Genomic DNA, 21,687 nt, shown 5'->3' with positions numbered 1-21,687 from the left:
TAATTGATATAAACTAAAATAACTTTAATCCTTTAATTAAATTTTTTCCGACAAAAAAGCCTATTTTTCAAGCCTCAGCCGTTTCTCCTCTTAAAAAAATATTTGTTGGACCCCCTGGGAATTGTTGTGTGGACGCATTTGCTGATTTCAATTAAATTTAAAAAATGAATTAATCCCCTGACTTAAATATAAAGAAGGCAAAATACTATTTCTAGCAGAAGTCCAAAAATTTTTATCTTCAGTTGATTGTCTCACTCAAACTCCTGTGTCTCAGAGGCTTTGGCAATCCGGTACTTGGGCACTGTATGGGCCTTTACAAGGAAACCAGTCACGAAAACTCCGTTTTAACGGGTTAATCGCTATAGAGTAATACAATGATAGCGTGGTTTACATTGCGTATACTATATTTAAACTGTTGTTTTTTGAGATTTAGGGGGGGGGAGGTACCTAGGTTACATTAGTTTATGTGTTTAATATATGCCATGCTTCACCCCCCCCCAATGTGCAAATATATAGCCCAAATTTGTTTATCAACTATTATATATTCATCCTATTTCATTTTATTTCATTAGCATTACCCAAACTTTACTTTTTGGAAAAGCCCATATAATGCCCAAGTACCGGCAAATAATTTGCTTTTCAGCCATCCCCCCTCCTGCTCCGCGAAAAGGTGAATTTTGAAGTTGCTTTGATCGGTCAACTCATTTGTACATTCCTCTATTTCGCTTCATTTTCATTAGGATGTTTCGTAATCCCTCACTGCAGGGTAAATAATAAGGGGGAAAGGCCCATTTATAGATGGTTCATTGAGTTATTACAAGCGCATATCTTTGAGGAGAAAAACCAGTTTTTCCGGGAGCGCGGTAATCAGCTGTTCGCAACGTGGTTGAACAATTGCGCTTTTCTTAAATAACAGAAGTTTCAGTCAGTATTCAGACTCGGGCGGAGGTGGAGTGAGTTTAGTTGAAAAAGGAATGAGTGTAGTTTGTTGTCAACCAATACAAAATATATTTAGTGGATTTTATAATCAAGAATTGAATATGAGGTGTCCAGGAAATGTTCCTACTTTACACGGTAATGAAGAAGTGTTGTTTGAAATGTTGATTCGAGATGGATTTTATTCAAAGCCGCCCCCAGCACGACCTCAAGCAAGAAATTTTAAGAAACCCGAGCCGAAGTTGTCTGCCAGGTACCTTAGTTCAAATGGCTATTCAGGTGGGCAAGTCATTATTCCTGAAGTCCCTGCCCTTAAGCCAGAAGCAACTTGGCCTAATTTATTAAGAAAAAAGAAAGAAGTTAGAAAAACTCAAGTCTTTCCCCCAACAATGGCCGTAAAAGAAAGGCCACTTTCAATAGACCCTAAGAAAGACTATAATAAGCCGTTAAGTGTGGATTGCAGTGTTGAATACGACTTACCGAAAAATATTAAGCCACCAGAAGGGGCTGATCCGATTCTAAAAATTGCATCACCTCTGCGACCGAAAACCTCCCTGCCAACAGCGACATGGTTCCTACAACCTGTAAATAACCATTTTTTCCTACAATCTGAAGATCAGCTTTATTTAGTCCCTGTAGAACCAATTCAGCTGGTAACAGTTCCTGAAGAGCAGTTTGTCGATACAGTTATCTTATCGTCTGGAGTCCAGACTCCAGTCCTTTCGAATGATAGCGGAAGAGGTACAGATGGATGTAGGAGCCCTATGGAGTTTTTAACCCCTGAAGGGAGTAGATGGTTGTATCAAACGGATATGTGTACCTCACCTGAACCTGTTGCCACTGTATCTGATCACCTCCTGCTTGGTCATATTGGTAAGTTAACATTTGTATTTAGGCTAGTCTTGGCTATTTACTGAATCAAAGCAGCAAAATCCTAAGTTGTAGCTCGTTCTGGTAAAGTTCTACACAATCATATTATTGAGTTAGGAATAAAGTGAATACACCATTCAATGGCTTTTTTTATGCTGATTACGAATATAATAATCATTTCTATCGGAAATGAATTTCAGCCCCCCCCCCCTATATATGACTTTTATTTAGTGCTAGTTTGGTTAATGCTAATGAAATAAAATAAAGTAGGATGATGAATATATAATAGTTTAGAAACAAATTTGGGCTATATATTTGCACATTAGGGGGGTAAAGCGTAGCATAGGCCTATATTATTACCTAACCGAACCTAGGTACCTTTCCCCCCTAAACACCAAAAATAACAGTTTAAATATCGTATACGGAATGAAAACCACGCTATATATTGTATTACTCTATAGCGTTGTCTTGAATTATCCCGTCAAAAACGGGTTTTTCGTGACTGGTTTCCATTGCAGTATATAAAAGAGTCCGTTTCCTTTTTTTCTATCTGGTTACTGTCTTACAATGTATGTTTTTGTTTAATGTTGCTGTGAAAGGGTTTTGAACTTAGACTCTGTTTAACTATTTAAAATTGGTTTTAAATTTTCTTTTGCGGCAGACGACATGGAATACAGGGATGCGAAATTGGTGAATATGAAGATAGTCAAAGTTCAAGTGATTTAATTGGAATTGAGGTATTAGGCTACATTTGGGGCTATTAAGAATGAAACATGTTAAGAAAACAATTCTTACTTCATAATATTCAGAGAGATTGTAGTTGACATAACTGAAGGTACTTTCAGTATACCTTACCCCACGCCTAGTAACCAGATGGTAAAATTTTACTTCAGCTATTTTTGGCTATCTTGGAAAGGGGTTAGGTTAGGAAAACGGAACTTTCAGGGATAGATCTACAGGCTAAAGTGAAGGTATTTTGAAGTACCTACCTCCACTCCTTCTCCCTCTAGATGAATTTTAAAAATATGTATAGGCTATTATAAAATTGAAACCTTGCAAAATGGATCTTCTGCTTAAATGAAGTACAACAAAATTGTTTTCACCTTCACAGCTTTGCTCAACCCCAAATTTGCTTGCATTTCCCAAATTTGAAAAAAAAAATATTGATATGGCTTAAAATTCTACTCAGATAACAGGAATTGCATTTTCAGAACTAAAGCCAGAGAAAAAGAAACTGATAACTGAAAATTAAGGTAAAATGTTGTTTTGTCAAAGTTTCAATAGGTATAGAATTGTCACGTAGACAAGGTTCAGGACCCTCTAAAGAGAGAAAGAGTGGATGTAGGTACTTGAAAATACCTTCCCAGGACATACTTTAGCCTGTAAACCCGTCTCTGAAAGTTTCATCTTCCTAACCGAGCCCCTTTCCAAGATAGCCAAAAGTAGCTAAAGTAGAATTTTACCAACCTAGCTCAAATATATATTTCCCATGTGTTTTTTTTTCGTTTCTTGATTTCGTCATCGTTGGTTCAATGCACGGGTAGGCCTACATGGGTTGAAACAAGAGTGATGCATGAGAAATATATATTTAGGTCTATATATTTCAAAGTGGGTTTTTGGGGTAGCCTAAAGTAAAAGCGCCTTTAAAATGCGTTATCTACAATTGTTTTACATATTATAATTTAAGAACTGTTTTCTTAACACGTTTCTGCTCAGTAGGCAAATACTGTTCTATCATTTTGTTTGGTAACCTAATGCTCCTACTAAACTAGCATAACTCAAATAACAGTAACACCATTTGATATCCTGATTCGACACTATTTCATAATACTACATTATGTCTCACACAGCTGTGCCTCTCCCCATGCCTGGGTATAGTCCTGGGATATGTTTAAAAGTTTGCTGATTTTGTTGGTTTGAACTATTTTTTAACTTTGGTATCTTCAGGTATTTTACTTGCTATACCAATGAATACAATATCTAGTTCAATATAAAATATTCTGTTCGTTTTTGCGGCTGATAAGTATTTTTAGAGTCAATGTGTAAAGCTCTATAAACTTTGCGACATTCCTGCACGCCGCCCCCCCCCCCAACGGAAAGCGTGACGAAACAACATGACGATTAATGGATTATTTTATGAAAATTCTGGAGAAAAGGGAAATTTTTCAAATATGTTTAACTTGGAATACTTGTCAGCCCCAAAACATGAACAGTACAAAATAATGGACAAATAACTGCCTTCAACTGTTTGAATATTTTCCAAAAGTTTAACTCAGAATAATTCTACACAACCGTGGATTTTCTTCCTATTTTAACCACAAATAACGCTTTAAATAAGTCTATGTGACTGACTTAAGAAGAATGTCCATGCCCGTGATCCATTGAATTATTTTAATTAGCACATTTTCGAGGGAAATTTTTTTGAAAAATTCCATCTTCGGTTTTGATCAAAAATTACGCTTTTCGTCGAAGTATCATGCTCTCGAGGCAAGGACATATGTGGCGGCACCTGGGCCATCGTCCCCTCCCAATTCTAAATGTTTATGACTACTGCCTCCCCCTCCCATAAATCATCCTGCGTATCGTCCTTTTCGGGCTACCATCTAGGACCAAACGAAAAGCTGGTCGTCTCTGAATAGTGTGGGAGGATGTCGTAAGGGAAGATCTAAGGGAAATGGGAACTTTCTGGGAGGGTGTAAAGGAGGTGGCTTTGAATAGATTGGGATGGGAGCGTGCGTAGCTGTGTTGGCCACAGGCGGTTTGATGGTGCAGTGAGTTGTTAGTTGTAGCAGTGTACTTCTCTTAACCCAATCTTGCTTACTAGAGCAAAATTATTTATGCTAGAGCAAATTAAGTAAATATTTAATTTTTTTTTGCAAAGGTCAGTGAAACATTAAGGTATTTCAGACAGGGCTAACGTCATTCATGAATCAAAAACAGTCAACTGTTAATATTGTGAAACTTTAGCTCAACATCAATCAGGGTAATACTTAACGTCTAAGCAAAGCGTATATTCACTTAAGAAATGAAAATCTAAAATAAAGTTTTTTTTTTATAAAGTTTTTTTTTTAGAATTGGGAAACTTTATATTCTTTTGCCGATTTTGATCATTATGAAATTCTCGATTGCGATTCCTTGTTTCAGGAACAATATGGTGAAAATCGGCCGGATCACACTTCTTAAAATACGAGGAGAAAGTGTTGCTTTCTTCAGGTTGATAAATGCCTGTGTTTTTGCTACCTTTTAAAGTAGAGTTAGCCAAAAATTCAAATGGACAGTCACTAATTTGGCTTTTGAAATTGCTAGAGGGCAATAAAATCTCGTTGCTTTTGTTGTTGATCTTAAAAATATCTGGTCGTTAAACTCTCCATGCTATTTCATCTTCTACGCTTTGTCGTGCACGAATTACTACCAGACGACTTTGAAAATCTTGCAAAAATGAATTGTTAATTAATAAATAAAATCTTTGACCTTGGAAAAAATTAATTGTTTGTAAATAGAAAATTTTCTTTCTGGCAACATTGTCAAGGCTTATTACTTTTTTTTTTAGTCTTTCCGGTGACACTAAATCCTCAAGCCATTTTTTTTTTCAAAACTAGCCATTAATGGGTTAAGAAGATGGACCATTTCTTTTGTTTAGTAGCTTTTGCTGAAAATTACTTGATATTTGTGTTTAAAACTTTTGTCCCTGCTGTATGACATAAGTGCATGTCACCGTAAAATTGGCACCAAGGACTTCACATAAAAAATGTCAAAAAATGGATGCATTTTCCGGTTGTTTCCCATTATGTGGACGCCTAACAAGTCAAGTTTGGTTAATGCTAATGAAATAAAACAAAATAGGATGAATATATAATAGTTTAGAAACAAATTTGGGCTATATATTTGTACATTAGTGGGGGGGGGGGTTGGGAGGTAAAGCATTGCATAGATAATATAACGTAACCTAACCTAGGTACCTCCCCCCCCCCATAAACCCCGAAAAACAACAGTTTAAATATAGTTCCCAGAGTGAGAGAGGTGTCCACATAATGGGAAAGTACCCATTTCCTTTTCAAACCCTTACTCCCCATTAAAATTATTAGATATGATACAGCTCCCTGAAATCCTAGCCGTGTCCATATGAATATGGAGAACAGTGGGCAATCGTATGAAAAAGACTTACCGATGTTCACAGTCCTATTGAAATTGCTTGCCATGTTCATTTTATTTGTATAGGCTAACGCATCTGTGGGTTCAGGTAGGATAACCCTGTATCTCATCGATAGAAAAAACGCAAAGGAAAGTAAATGTATGAAAAATCGCCAATTTTTGAGATTTATGGGGGATATGGGTGCCTAAAGGCACTCACCTCTGCATTCGGGCCTGTCCGAATGCTATAATCCAGAAAATGTAAACGGTACTTGTATGATATACGCCCTACCTAATGTTCTTCTAATATGTTTCTCTGACGCTCAGTCCTAATCAAATATACCAAAGTAAGATAAAAATATAATACTTTAGAAACAAATATGGGCTATAAATTTGTACATTAGGGGGGGGGGGTAAAGTATAGCGGGTCTTTATGCCTAGTGTGTTAGGTACAATGCATATTATGCTGTAAGAATTGCTTTCTAACTTCAGACTGTCCAAATACTTTACCCCTCCACCCCTCTAAAGTGCAAATATATAGCCCAAATTATATATTTTCCATCTATTCTGTCACTTCTCTTTGTCTTGTCTCATACTAAGCTGAAAGAAATTAACGAAAAAAAGCGGTTCAATAATGCGTCAATGAATGAACAACATTAGGTAGGGTGTTTATCATACAAAAACCAGGAAAACTTTTAATATTTTGTAGATAATTCCAACCTTCTCCCCTGTTTTTTTTTCTAAGATTGAAATCTTGGTTCGCCCTTAGCAATTTGGAATATTTTATTCCGGATTCTTATTCCAGCAAATGTAGAGGATCGCTTCCAAGCCGATGCTTAACTAAAAGTAAATGTTTTGATAGATAGGACCTTTAGTTTCACTTAGAATTGCTGAGAAATACAACCATTATCCGATTCTTCTAAGATTTCCGTCATCGTGATTCGCCCAAAGCAAAAAAAAAAGAAAGATTATTGAGTCATACATTCATGTTAAAAAGTGTGCTTTAATTCCATTGGTTTAGTTCTGTGACGTATTTTGTAAGGCGATCACAATATTATTAAAATGTATGTCAGATAGGGAAGCCAAACAGCCCCACCTTTTTTACCTGTTAATGCTATGTCAAATTTTGAGCCAGAATAAAAAAACAAACAACGTGATTGGTTCCTTTGTATGAAGTTTTAAGCCAATGGAAAGGACCAATGTTTTTGAGTCACAACCTTTTCTACAAGGAAACTCTGATTCAACCCCGAGTCGTTTATTTTCCAGTTTTTGTTCGAATAAATCCGAAAAAAAAGAGCAAAGTTGGAATCGCAACTCTAAAAGGCGTTAAACTTGTATAAGACACAAATTATAATTTAGACTAGATTTAATCGTTCTGGGGATTAACTGCAATTAAACATTTACAAATTTGGATTTGTATGCCATGAAAGTTCATATTTCGGAAGATAAAACTGCTCTTTGGGCTAATATAGAAGTAATTCTTACTCTAATGAATCTGGGAAGGAACATCTGTATGGGTTAATGATTTTTTTCATGTGAAATGATGATTTTGATTCAGCAAATAAAAATCTTCATTTTAACGTGCTATTTTAATTTTTAAACCTGGGTGATACAAAGAAATCATTAGTTTTTTCTCACGAGGGTACTATCAAAATTGGTCAAATTTTCTCTAATGGGAGGGGGGAGAATATGATGCTTAAGAGCTTTTTTTTATCAAAACATTCATAGGTTTGTGAAAACTAAGTTTGTTTTCTTTGAAGGAATCTGAACAATCTTGGAGGGATTACCTCTATCCCCTTGAGAAAATTAAAACCGGAACCCAAAAATAATCAATATCAAAATACAAAAAAAAACAAACAACGGAGAATCATTTATCCCGCAAAGTCTGAGTAGTAACTAGTTCTATATTGTCGTATTCTGCATTTATTATTTTTCTTTTAGCTCCACTTGTTTTTTTTTTCGCTGTTTCTTTTTGGATTTCATCTGCACAAAGGACGATTTTCGATATAGGATATAGATTTTCGATATATGCGACTTATTGGGCCATTTTTCTCTTTTCTTACCTTTTACCCGGTTCTTTGCTGGATTTTTTTTTTATTATTATCTCTTGTGCAAATTCATTACCCATCCTTTTTTTTAAACCTTAAACATGTTCTATGATGAGTATTATTCTGAATATATTAAATATATAATAGTTAATTACGTGGGTACAAATCTAGCTACCTTTTGTCGAACCTTCCAATCGAATACAAACACTTTTTTTTGTAATTATAACAGTCGGAATATCTTTGAAAATCTGGCTGTGTTCATTAAGCGGTTCTAAGAAAAATTCATAGGCGTTCCATCCACGTTTTTCTCTGAGCTCTTCACTGTGGTTTTATCTTGGACAGCTTGCACTGTGAGCTTTTTCTGTTTGACTTGGATTCATGTCCAAATTAAATGCATACCAGTGTTTTAATTTATCTTTTGATATTGTGTTTGTGTGTGTATGTATGTATAATTTTATTACCATCGTAACGCACAAAATCGCATAACTATTCAGTAGAAAAAGCGTTATTTTTTTTTAGAATAGCCTTAAGCGTTATGTTTTTTAGAGTACTCGAAAAAGGCAGGTACTTTGCATATTTTATAAAACTAATATATGCTATATTACCCTGCGTAAAAATCGGCCAAAATGGTGAAAGAGCTAGCAAATGCGGGGTTGCATAAGCATTACACTCGGGAGCTAGGAAACGGTGATTTAAACTTAAATTTCACAGGAACTAGCTGCCCATAAGCTTTCCTTGTTTTATTCCAAAAAAAGATCATTCAACAAAACTGGGGTTGCGCGCAATTTTTTCCCAATGGGTACTCCAACGTCAGTAAGGTGATCCTGTTCAAGAGCAACACTGGGGCCGTGGGTTGATGGATATAAGAGCACAATTCTTTTTAACATTATGAGTGCAGACTGGGAGGGTGTTGCCTTTCCATGACGCTGCTTGGTGGTTGGTCCTCTCCAAGACTTTAAAGCTTGCTAACACCACACAAAATCATGTTTTATATTGGGATTTTGTCAAGTGCAATATACTGGCCCAGACAGGTTACTTCTGGCCCAGACATCTACGCAAATTTTTGTTGAAAATCGAGGATTATGCATGTTAAAACAGTAAGAGGCGCATTATACTGGAATTGCGAGACAATGCTGAGATTTCGAAAAAGGGGTGAGTTGGAAGGCCCCAATGGGCGCGTGGCTGCTGCAGCCTTTCTCGAAAAGGTAAGCGATAGCCATTCCGTGACTCTGATTGGTGGTTTAGCCTCAGTCGGATTAAGAAACTTGCAAGTACTCTGCACAAATAACTTTTTATATTGGATCTCGGTAAAGTACAAAGTGATTGATATCGGTTTAGGAACGTAAAAGGGATTTCGTTCGAGAATTGAGAAGTGGGGCGGAAGGCCCCATTGGGTATATACTTGCTCCGACCTCTCCCGAAAAGATAAAAATCTAGGACCTTAATTGTAAATCGACAGAGCTGAAAGGGTAACCTCTAAGTAAAATTTGAAAACTAATGAGAAAAGCAAGTAGTTCCTGTTTTATTGCCATATACCCGGATTCCTTTGTTAAAATGCATTCTTTGCTACGATGGTATCACGTAATCCATTTGTTAGAATGATGGAATCAATTTACATTGTTTAACTTTCTTCCTATTAAATTCCAAGGGGAGAGAGGAATAACGGGGAAAATGACGGAAATATTTTAATTTGAAATCTCCCCTGCGGAGTGGCATAAATTCTCATGGATTCGATGCTATACAAGTGAATCTGTTCTTCTTAGGAGTCCATGTTGAAATGTAACACCGCTTCTGAATGCCACCTGTTTTCTTCTTTTTTACTTTTGTATTCGGTTTCGAATATTTGGTATTGCTATTGATGGATGGTATGATGGACACCAGTATGTTTTAAGGGGGTGGGGGCTTAAGTACCAAGATTTATCTTTTGAGGACAGGAACTGAAAAACCCTATTGCGTGGGTTTTCAGGAAAATATCAGTTTGGCTTTTTGTTTGTTCATCTTAAACTTTTGATTAACACCCTCCTCCAAGATTTGGCCGTTTTGGATAATTTTAAAACTGTTCGATATCCCAAAATTACGTCTTGCATGCCAAAATTCCCAAATTTTCTGTATTTTAACGCGATTTTCTTATTCATTTCAAGGGGGATTAAGATGGTTCTTAGGGCACAAGTTCTCTCTCTTCATCTCCAGCTGGTGCACAGGTATGCTTAGAAAATATGTTGTTTTTATCAAATATTTTTGTAAATGTTGTCTTCACAATTGGTGCCTATTTCTGTTACAATATCAAACAGTTCGTGGTAACAAACTGAAAGTAAGGAGCGACCCGGCTCAATGGTAACCGAAACTCTAATAAACGGAATTTTGATACCAATAGATACATCAAAAGAATCATATTTTTTGTGATTTCAAATATATAAGTTTCATCAAGTTTAGTCTTACCCATCAAAAGTTACGCGCCTGAGAAAATTTGGCTGATTTTCGAAGAAGGGGAAAGACCCCCTAAGAACCTTAATGAAAATCACACCATCATATTCAGCGTATCAGAGAACCCTACTGTAGAGGTTTCAAGCTCCTATCTACAAAAATGTGGTATTTCCATTTTTTGCCAGAAGAAAGATCACGGATGCGTTTTTTTTTTTTTTTTTATTTTATTTTTTTTCAGGGGTGATCGTATCGACCCAGTGGTCCTAGAATATTGTGGAAGGACTCATTGGAACGAAAATTAAAAGTTCTAGTGCTCTTTTTAAGGGACCAAAAAAATGGAGGGCAACTAAACCCCCTCCCATGATCATTTTTTCCCAATGTCACTTGATCAAAATCATCAGAGAGCTATTTTGTTCAACATAGTCGAAAATTAAAAAATATGCATTTGAGGATGACTTAATCGCTCGAAGTTCCCAGGGGAAGGGTTAAAAGTTATGAACTTTGCCCAATGTTAACATATAGTATTGGTTATTGGGAAGTGTACAGACGTTTTCAGGGGGAATTTTTTTTTCTGGTAGTGGGGGGTGGGGGTGGGTCGGGGGTTATATGGGAGGATCTTTTCATGGGGGAAGGGACATTGCTATGAATTGGGCGCCGGATTTCCCATCATTATTTAAAACAAAAATCAGAAATTAAATTTAAAAAAACAAGTTTTTCAACTGAAAGTAAGGAACAACATCAAAACTTAAAACGAACAAAAATATTGGCTATATGATTCGGTTCGCTTCTTAGTTAATACCTCGCTCTTTAAGCTAAAGATTTTTTAATACTTTCACCAGAGCTATTAATTCTAATTAAAGGCCAGTCTTATTACGATTTCATTTTTAAAGAATTGGAACAAAATTAAAACTTTAGCTTAATGAGCAAGGTATTGACTAGGGTTACGCAAGTTTAGCAAAAGAAAAGTAAAATTTTTATGCAAATTTTGTTTACTTATTCAATGACGGTTAGCCAAAATAAAAGCTTTATTAACTAAAAAACTATCAGAAATTAAATAAAAAAAACAAGTTTTTTAAACTGAAAGTAAGGAGCGACATTAAAACTTAAAACGAACAGAAATTATTCCATATATGAAAGGGGCTGTCCCCTCCTCAACGCCTCGCTTTTTACGCAAAAGTTTGACTCTGTCTCACAACTTTATTTTTTAAAACAATAAGAAACTTTAGCGTAAAGAACGAGGCGCTGAGGAGGGGACAGCCCCTTTCATATACGGAAAAATTTCTGTTCGTTTTAAGTTTTAATGTCGCTCCTTACTTTCAGTTTAAAAAACTTGTTTTTTTTATTTAATTTGATTAATAAAGGCTAGACGAAAAAGTAATGAATTCATCATTGTTTAGATAAAATGGCCTACAGATGTTTCTATGCCCCTTTTCCATTCCATGTCTGGGAACCATAGATAATTGCGATAGAAATTCTCTGCGAAAATAAACAGGTGGCTTTTTTCGTATATGCTGGGAATCGAACACGTTTTTGCTTGAAAGGACAAAATAATAATAATATATGGAACTCTTATGATTTCGTGAAAACGATTGCACCGAAGTGCTAAGGACTTCCTTGGGTTATGAACGGCGAGGGGCTAAACGCTTCAAAGAAGTGTCAAAAGGTGCGAAGAAGCTTAATGTGATGGAAGTGTACTATGCAAGGTGAAATTCGGAGTACTTAAGATGTACGCCCCTCGATGGTAGGTTGAACATGGAAATAATTATTCATAACAAAGTATACGGGCTGTAAACTAGACGATGAAGGTATACAGGGGCCCTGAGCCTTTACTTTTCCCCCTTTGTTATGTTTTGATGTATTGTTTTTCGTAGAATTTTATGTTTGTTAGTGCTGAGAATATTCTCTTTTCTCCATTGAGGTTACGAATCTGTCTAGCACCTGAGTGAGAATTCTTTTCCAGATAATTATATCATTAAATGGTCTATTTCATATTTCATGGCTGAAAACTTGAATTATGCTTGTCCACTGCTTTGTCCATTAAATTTGGCTGATTTTCAGAATTAAGTTGGTTCTGGTTCCTCGAAAAGCATAGAAGACACTTATTCTGGCGGTAATCCAGATGGTTATAATTCCGTTATTTGCGCTCGGCGGAAAGCTTGGGGAGAGCAAAATTGCAATTTAAAGGAAGTTTTGGACTTCGGAAAGAAAGCCAGTTCGCAAGTGTGTTTAGCTGGACATCAATTGTAGCCATCATCACTTTGACCAATCGGAGCCGCTTATAAAAGAGGAAACAAATTAGCATTTGCCGATAATGATTATGCCAACACATTGATATCTGGCTAAGTGTGTATGGGAATTGGACATCAGAGTCATCTTTGTCTTAACTAATGGATTCTCTCGCTGGGTACTTTCTCTCGCGAGCGAAGCCAACCCTTTCAAGTCGGGTTTTTGATTTCCCTAGCGAGGACATCCGTGCTATGTTTCATTTCTCATTTTCATTTCGTAACTGAGAATGAGGGTTATCCTTTCAATTAATAAATGCTATCCTTTCAAACTTATTTGTTAAAAAACGTAACCCTTCAATTAATGCTCGTGAAAAAAAAACTTATTTGTTAAAAAACTTGACCATTTCGCTTAATAAACCGATAATCAGTTAAAAATTCGCGACTGAAAGGGCTGAAACCATCTCTATAATCTTATATTCGGGCTCTGTTTTTTCTTATTCTAGAATCGAAGTAAATATTCACGGATACGAGGAGAAGCTTGAGAATTTTCCCAGTCAGGTCCGTACATTGTTCTAACAGGAAAATTATGAACACATTCTGAAACTGAGAAAGATTTAGGTACATTATCCCGAGATACACTTTTTGTTGCAACAGACCTTCTATTGATCCCGAGTCAAGAAAAATTTTATCTGTTCCAAAGATATATAAATTCTTTGGCTGTAGATTCTCTTTTATCATTTCGGTGTTCTCCTTTTTTCCAGGCGAAAAATTTGGTGACTTGGCTATTGATAGCGAAGGAAGTGGCTAGGTTAATATGACTGTGCATCTAAACTGCATAATAGGCAAATTATGAGTGGCACGGGGAAATGACGCCATCGGGGAATTTTCCTCAGGGGAAGGGTGGTAGTTTCCAGATGAAAAGGGGTGACAGAAATAGATTAAAGCACTTTAAATGTTTTAAAAATCTGTACTATCTTCATTTAAGTGAAAATGGCCTAGTTTTGAATAGATCTTATGTCAAAGAAGGTGAATACACAAGGGGATTGTCTTTCTTCTCATAGAAGTCATTTTCCCTCTTTTGTTGCGCCCATGCCAAAGGGGCATGTAGTCAAATTGCAAGATTTTTTGCGGGAAAGAGGCATAGGTATGGTAAAAAGTATGCCCAGGTATATTAATCCAAAAATATTACATCTTCTTTTAGGGTCTCTGAAATCTTTTGGGAAGGAGATCTTTGAGTGAAGCGTGGACATGTTTCTCTTAGTTGGTTACTCGAAATTAAATTTATCAATCTGAAAAAAATCAAACTGTCATTGGCGGTTTATTCATCTACAGAAAAGTATAAATAATATGTGATGAAATAATGCATTCTTCAGATATATTAAAAAAAAGAAACAAAAAAGCTATTGACAATGTAATATGGCTTTGAGTGTTACACAGGGTTGCCACCCCTAGTGATTTATCACTTCTTGTGGCGATTTTTATATTGTCTCAACAACAAATAAAAACTAAATCAGCATATAAATCACTAGATTATTGAAGAAAATCACTAAAATCTAGTGGTTTTTTTTTCACCGGGTGGCAACTTTTGTGCTACAGCTATGGGTTTGAATCGTCCGGGTTTAGTTCGAGTAATTAAGTGATGCTATTATATTAAGAGCTATAGAGAATGTATTATAAAAAATTATTGAAGAAAATCACTAAAATTATAGTGTTTTTCTTTTTGGGTGGCAACTCTTGTGCTACAGCTATGGGTTTGAATCGTCCGGGTTTAGTTCGAGTAATTAAGTGATGCTATTATATTAAGAGCTATAGGTTGTATTATATATATATTTTTTTTTTTTTTTTTTTTAGTTTTTTATTTATTTTTTACAAAACACGACGGAAGTCATCCAGCTGGTTTGAAAAAAATCAAGCTACGCATTTGTCGTGAAATTTGGCTTTCTTGAGCTTCTTCTTTATTTGGTTATTGCCTTCTTTGTACCATAGCCTTAACCATCTGTTCAACGCCAGATGTGTTTGGATCTATCAATATTGGGTAAGAACATTCATTCAAATCAAAGGATTTTTGTGAGAGGGCTTTTCAGTGGGTGGGACAAGAAAAATTCCAAGGCATAATAATTGGGGAAATTCTAGGAGGATTAATCTGGCAATCGGTGTGGCATTTGGAGTGACGAATAAATGTTTAATCTGACCGAAACCAAAAATCTGATCGAAGCACTTACGCATGGGGTCTTCGGGACGCTGACGCTGTGCTAACCTTTTAAAATATTAAATTATTACGTTTTTTTCATATACTTAGTTTATTTTCTTAAGCTACCACCCAATCCACAAAAAGAAATTCTATGCACGTGCCTGATTTGATTGATGCTACTTGTCCTAGCTTGAAAAAAAAAACGTTTATGGCCTTTTGATAAATGGAAGTAGTTCGCCTTTTTTTTCTAAATTCCCAAAGAATACACTATTTTTAAGTATGATTGGTCACTTGAAAGACAAACAATGTTTTAAGTTTGGCATATAGCCTACGCATTAACCTATTTGAGGGAAGACGGAGGATTCGAAAAAGTTAAAAATAGAAAAATTTTACGAAAACCTGAAGTAATTATGAAAACCACACTGTTTTTTTTTGGGGGGGGAGGGAAGGATAGTGGAAAACTTAGAAAGAAAATATGCAACGAAACATTCATCTAAGTCAAAAATTCTGTTTGATTTGCAAAGTTTGTGATATCTACCTCATCTTTAAGTGTATCTAGTTTTCTTATCATTGTAGCCATAGATCCGACCCTTGAAAAAGATTTGGTACTTGTGGGCTATTGGAAATACATAAAGAATTACGCTTAGGTTACATCTCAGAAAACTGGTTTCATAGCTACAAAAACAAGTGATGGATGATACAATGCATTGGACTTAGACAGAGTACATTGTACTTATATAATTTGGGCTATATATTTACACATTAGGGGTGAGGATAGGGTTGGGTTAGGTTAAGTTAGTTTGGGTTAGGTTTTCATAATTCTGTTTCTAAAATATCATTTTATCATCATATTTTGTTATTTTTCCTTAGGATTAACCTAGCTTCACTTTTTTGGCGTTTCCAATAACCGAAAAGTACCAAAGATTTTAAGAACATGCCTTCTAAGGGGAGAGGGTCAAATGACCCCCTCTTGAGTTTTCGGTACTGGTGCATTATGCGGGCATCGCTTTATACTACATCAAAGAAACCAGTCACGAAACCCGTCAAACTGCTATTTCATTAGCAGACAATGGGCGATTTGCTAGATAAATTGATGGTAAAGCGTGGTTTCTCAATATTTAAACGGTTGCTTTTTGGGGTTTAGGAGTGAGAAAGGTACCTAGGTTAGGTGAAGTTAGGTTACGCATTTAACATATGCTATACTTTAGATATTTTCTGATGAATTTGAGTCGCTCCTTTAATTGGTCCCTGCAGCGAGATGGTGTGTACGTTCGTGAATCATACTGCAGCAAAACATGAGGAGCCATATGTGGCCAAATTCTGACAGTAGTGAAATATTTGGTTCAGCTAAGAGTATAGCCAATTCTTTTAATCTGGGAATTATCATTTAATTTTTTATCTTAACAAAGCGGATTATGCCAAGCAAATATTAGCTTGATGCGATTGCGGATTGAATGATATCCTTATCACAGGTGAAAGATAAAAGTCCAAAAGCCAAATGACTTCTATTACCTATATTCATCATATTAGTTGAAACAACATAGTGCCCCTGTTACCGACTCTTATCGTTTTCTTTTACGCAAAAAAGCGTTAACACTTACGTTACCGAACGTTAACACTTTCTTAGAGGGATGGCAGATGTTATGTTTTTCTAAGTTGAGAAACGGCCGTATATATTCAATACGGTTCTATTTTATGCCAACTTTCAAAATCAATCTTTTTTACGTTAATGCTTATTTTGAGGGTTTTTCTATGAAGACTTCTTAAGTTTAAGAGATTTGTTCAGTACGTTAGAATATTTTAAGTATAAGACGTACGGAGTTACTTACTCGCTCACTTAGTATGCTACTTGATGACCTGACTAAGAAAATTGTCTTCGTTGAGTGTCCATGTTTTAGAAATTTTAAATAATTTGCTAATAATACACTACCTTTTCTGTGGATTAATTAAAAAAAATCTTCAAAAGAAGGTTTTCAAAGAAAAAATAAAGAACTTCATTAAACCAAAGGTAAGCGGAGATAGTCAAATAGTTTATAAAGCGTAAAACAACCGTAAATTACTGTCAATAAATAAATAGAGCCCGAAACGAATAGAAATTACAAAAATAACCAAGTCAAACTTTAAACGAGCAAAAACTACCACAAATAGGAGTAGGGCTAACGCTCCCTGTGCCTTCTGAAGACCAGAACATAATTTGCGTTTCTACTATTTTTCTACTGGGAAAAAAATATCAAGGCATTTTGTTTTCCTATTGTACTAAAATTATATATTGTTGTCTGTTTTCAACAGACAACAAAATATTGGGAATTATCCTGAACCAGTTCATTTGAACTTGTTATATAGATCTATGATGGGGGTGTTCCCATTTGAGCGCTTTCCCATTTGAGCGCCACGGAATTTTGTTCCATTTGAGCGCCATGGAATTTTGTTCCCATTTGAGCGCCACGGAGTACCATTTGAGCGCCAAACCCAAAATTGTGATTTTGCGGTGGATGAAGCGTGGTTTGCTGCCACATTGACCTGTAGAAATATTTATTGCCACGAAGACAACGAACAAAACTGAGGATTTTATTGGGTCAATGGTTGTGAAAATAACTTCCATTTATAGTATTATAAACTAAGTAAATATATATAGTATTTATGTTTACCATATATATTTACTACTAAAGGTATATACAGGTACTTATGCATTATGCGGTATCCACCGCTATATACTGTATGAGGAAAACAGACATGAAGACCCGTCGGTAAATTTTTCGCAGTTGATATTATTGACATAAGAATAAAGTAAACATACCACTCGATACCTTTTTTATGCTCTTTCCAAATAGAATAATCATTTTTTCTGATATGAATTTTACCCCCACCCCTATATATACCAATTCAGGGTATATATTTGCACATTAGGGGGGGGTAAATTTTATTTCTGATGTTAATGGGAGGTAAGTTTAAAATTTACCCCCACCCCCTAATGTGCAAATATATACCCTGGATTGGTATACATAGGGGTGGGGGTAAAATTCATTTCCGACAAAAATGATTATTATATTTGGAAAGAGCCTAAAAAGGCATCGAGTGGTGTGTTTACTTTATTCGTAAGTCAATAATATGATTTGCGAAAAATTTACCTGATCACCTAGCTATATCACCTAACATACGCAAAATATTATCTGGCGCTCAAATGGGACACAACTGAACTAATTAAAATACGGCGCGCAAATGGGAAAGCGCTCAAATGGGATACACCCCTATGATGCATTGACTATGAAGTAATAATTTATGTTTATTATTATTATTATTATTCTTCATCAGAAGAACTTTTTTTTCACAGCCTCCTATTGAAATAGAACTTTGTGGCAGTTTTCTGCAAATCTAAGCCACCATTTCTCTTTTTTTTAATTACACTTCTTCGAGAAAATAAAATATTTAAATAGGTTACCATTAAATAAAGTCTATAAATAAAGCATGAAAAATTGTTGTTATTTGAAAGTGGACTTTCGGTGGGTTTTTTTTTTTAATGATTTTTCAATTTTTCACTCCCTTTTGAATACCTACACAGTGATTTATTTCTTGAGCGAGACAAGTCCAAGAAAATTGAAACTAATCCGACAAATCCTAAACGTCTTGGGATTTCAATGAGAGGGTGGCCGTAATGCCCCACCTCCCTCGCACGTGACCGCTCACCATAAAATAAACTGAACGTTGAATGTATTATAAGCTCCGAGAAATTCAGTCTGGTTTTCACGACATGGATAATAGAAGCCTTATAAAGATTGCCTGCGTCATTCATATGAATATTGTTGAAGCCTCTGCTATATTTTTTGTCTCGAAATTCTATTTTAAATTGTGTGATTAAATTTCCAAATAGTTCTTTTTATATCCGAGAATTTTATTAGGTACATAATATTCTTATTTGTATGTTTGTCTAGAAATTATATAACTTAACAGAAATTCGAACATTGTCACGTTTGTATACATATGTAAAATAATTTGTTTGGATTGTAATTGATTTTTGTTTGAAGGGAGCACAAAGCACGTATTAAAATATCTTGTTGGTTTGTTTTAACATCAATAAAATGACTGCTTTCGAAAAGTTTCGGAATCCTTACCCACTGATTAATTTGTCCAACTCTGTTAGTTTTTTTTGGGGTCAGGTCAATTACCTTCTAATTTAATAGACGTTAATCAAATTGCATATACAATAAAACTTGTTGCTAAGAAGTGTCAAAATTAATTGTTATTTATTTTTGTTTTTGCAATGAAATAATCTTGCAATGCAAAAGCCGTCTTTGTAACCTATTTCGTACCTTTAAAATGAGAACGGTCCGCGACAACTTGACAAGGAACCAGGTGTACTTCATCACCATTTTGGAAGCCTCCCTAACGCCTTCGACATTCCATTTTTTTATTATCCAATAACAGGAATGTGTGAGTCCGCCTGACGCTTAACTTGTTTATACCCTTTGTCCTGCGTGCAGGAAAATGACAGACTGTTATTCCGAGCCGAACGAATGTTCAGAAAACATTCACATAGGGGTTATCCACTCTCCAACACCTGGTGAATAAATCGGGGTGCCACATGTAGTGCACTTCCGCAACGTTGGTGCGTATCACCTGGTGTGGAAAACTTCTGAATTAGGTAACCCCTCGGTATTCAAAATTCAGTACATAAGTTATTTGTAATGTTTATTTATATATTAAAAGTATAGGTACTTATCTGTTATGGTGACCCCACTCAAGTTCTTCATCCATTGACGCACTGTAGAAGCGGTTTCCTTCGCTAGTTTCTTTCAGCTATCGTGAGACCAGACAAGTGACAGAATAGATGGGAAATATATAATTTGTGCTATATATTTGCTCATTAGGGGGGGGGGGTAAGGTATGTAGACAGTGTGAAGTTAGAAAATGATTCTTACTTCATAATATGCAGAATAATTCCACCTAACACATTTTGCATGCAGACCCGCTATTCTTTACCCCTACCCCCTAATGTGCAAATATATAGCCCAAATTTGTTTCTAAAGTATTACATTTTCATCATATTTTGGTATATTTCTCTAGGATTAACCTAACTTCACTTATTGAGTGGGGACACTGGTACTCTTGCATTCTGTAGGCCTTTCTAAAAAGTCAAGTTTGGTTAATGCTAATGAAATAAAATAAAATAGGATGAATATATAATAGTTTAGAAACAAATTTGGGCTATGTGTTTGCACATTAGGGGGTGGGGTGGGGGTGGGGGACAAAGCATACCATATATTAAATACGTAACCTAACCTAGCCTTGGTACCTCCCCCCCATAAACCCCAAAAAATCACAGTTTAATATCGTATACGCAATGAAAACCATGCTATCATTGCCTACTCTATAGCGGTTAACTCGGAAGGCCCACATAATGCAAGAGTACCGGGGCACTATAATAGATAAATACCAAATTATATATTTGTTTGCAGAAGCCATCTTCAAATTTATAATAGTTGAACACCCACTGATTTTCACATGGACCTGGCATGGGGTCCATAGAGGTGCATTCTAGGGGAACCAAGAGGATTTCCCTTTTATGAAAAAAGGGTTTGAAACCATTTTAGAGAGGGCCGCTTTGAGAAAAAAGTCTGTAAACACAAGCACACTAGATCATTTATCAGTTTAGCTTCTCTTTTTCTTTCTCAACATCATATCAAAGTGATTTTCAGCTTCTTCAAAGGTTTAGAATTGATAACTGTTTCTTCTACTTTTAGAGTGATTTTAAGTGGAACTTTTTGGACTTTTGGACCTAAAGGGTTCATTCAGAGAAAAGAGGACATAGTAGCATTCAAATTTAACTTCTGCGTTACTTTAACGCCCAAGGTGTTGCCTGTCTGTCATCTTTCAGATAAACTAAACAATAAACATTTCCTTAAACTTTTTAGTAATACCAATCTATAGGCTATGTGGTAATTTATTTCGGGGTGGAATAGGGTTAGGCGAACTTTGGAAAACACAGAGAATGTCGCTAACTATGGAAGCTACAAAGCTATTTAAGATTTCTTGGGGGCATCGATGCTATCAACAGCAACACAGTAATTTTCAACTTTTCCAAAGGTCTAAAAAGGATAATTGTTGTTTGTTCTTTTGGGTTCATTTTAAGCGGAATGTCTGTATTTTCAAACAGTTCATGGTAACAAACTAAGTAAGGAGCGACCCGGCTCAAATACATAAAAAGAATCAGATTTTTATGCTGATTTAAAAAAAGCCTAAGTTTCATCAAGTTTAGTTTTACCCATCATAAGTTACGAGCCTGGGAATATTTGCCTTATTTTAGGAAAAAATGGAGAATCATGCCATCAGATTCAGCGTATCAGAGAACCCTACTGTAGAGATTTCAAGCTCCTATCTACAAAAATGTGGAATTTTGTATTTTTTTGCGAGAAGAAAAATCACGGATGCGTGTTTTTTTTTCCAACGGTGATCGTATCGACCGAGTGGTCCTAGAATATCGTAAGAGGGATCATTCAAACGGAAATTTTAGTGCCATTTTTTAGAAGTTCTAGTGCCCTTTCTAAGTAGTCACAAAAATTGGAGGGCAACTAGGCCCCCTCCCACGCTCATTTTTTCCCAAAGTCACCCGATTAAAATTTTGAGATATCCATTTTTTCAATATAATCGAAAAATATAATAACTATGTCTTTGAGGATGACTTAATCCCCACAGTCCCCGGGGGAGGGGCAGCAAGTTGTGAACTGTGCCGATTGTTTACATATAGGCTAGTATTGGTTATTGGAAGTATATAGACGTTATCAAGAAGGATTTTTTCTGGTAAGGGGGTCGGGGGGGAGAAAGTTACGTGGGAGGATCATTCCTTGGAAGAATTTTTCATGGGAGA

The 21,687-nt window shown here is 35.7% G+C and overlaps 1 protein-coding gene across 1 annotated transcript in view; it reads left to right on the top strand.

The window, feature by feature from the left end:
* The first annotated feature begins 921 nt into the window (after positions 1-921).
* Positions 922-21,687, top strand: part of LOC148950749 (uncharacterized) — a 46,506-nt gene continuing 25,740 nt past the window's right edge. Inside the window, exon 1 of the mRNA XM_089092616.1 lies at positions 922-1,809. Coding sequence (XP_088948742.1) covers positions 975-1,809 — 835 coding nt within the window. The 5' untranslated portion in view covers positions 922-974. The remainder of the gene's footprint in view (positions 1,810-21,687) is intronic.

The sequence above is a fragment of the Artemia sp. Qi Xiang Cuo genome, chromosome 7 (assembly GCF_049724085.1).
Source record: "Artemia sp. Qi Xiang Cuo chromosome 7, ASM4972408v1, whole genome shotgun sequence".
Lineage (NCBI taxonomy): Eukaryota > Metazoa > Arthropoda > Branchiopoda > Anostraca > Artemiidae > Artemia > Artemia sp. Qi Xiang Cuo.
This window is presented reverse-complemented; position numbering and strand designations above follow the sequence as displayed.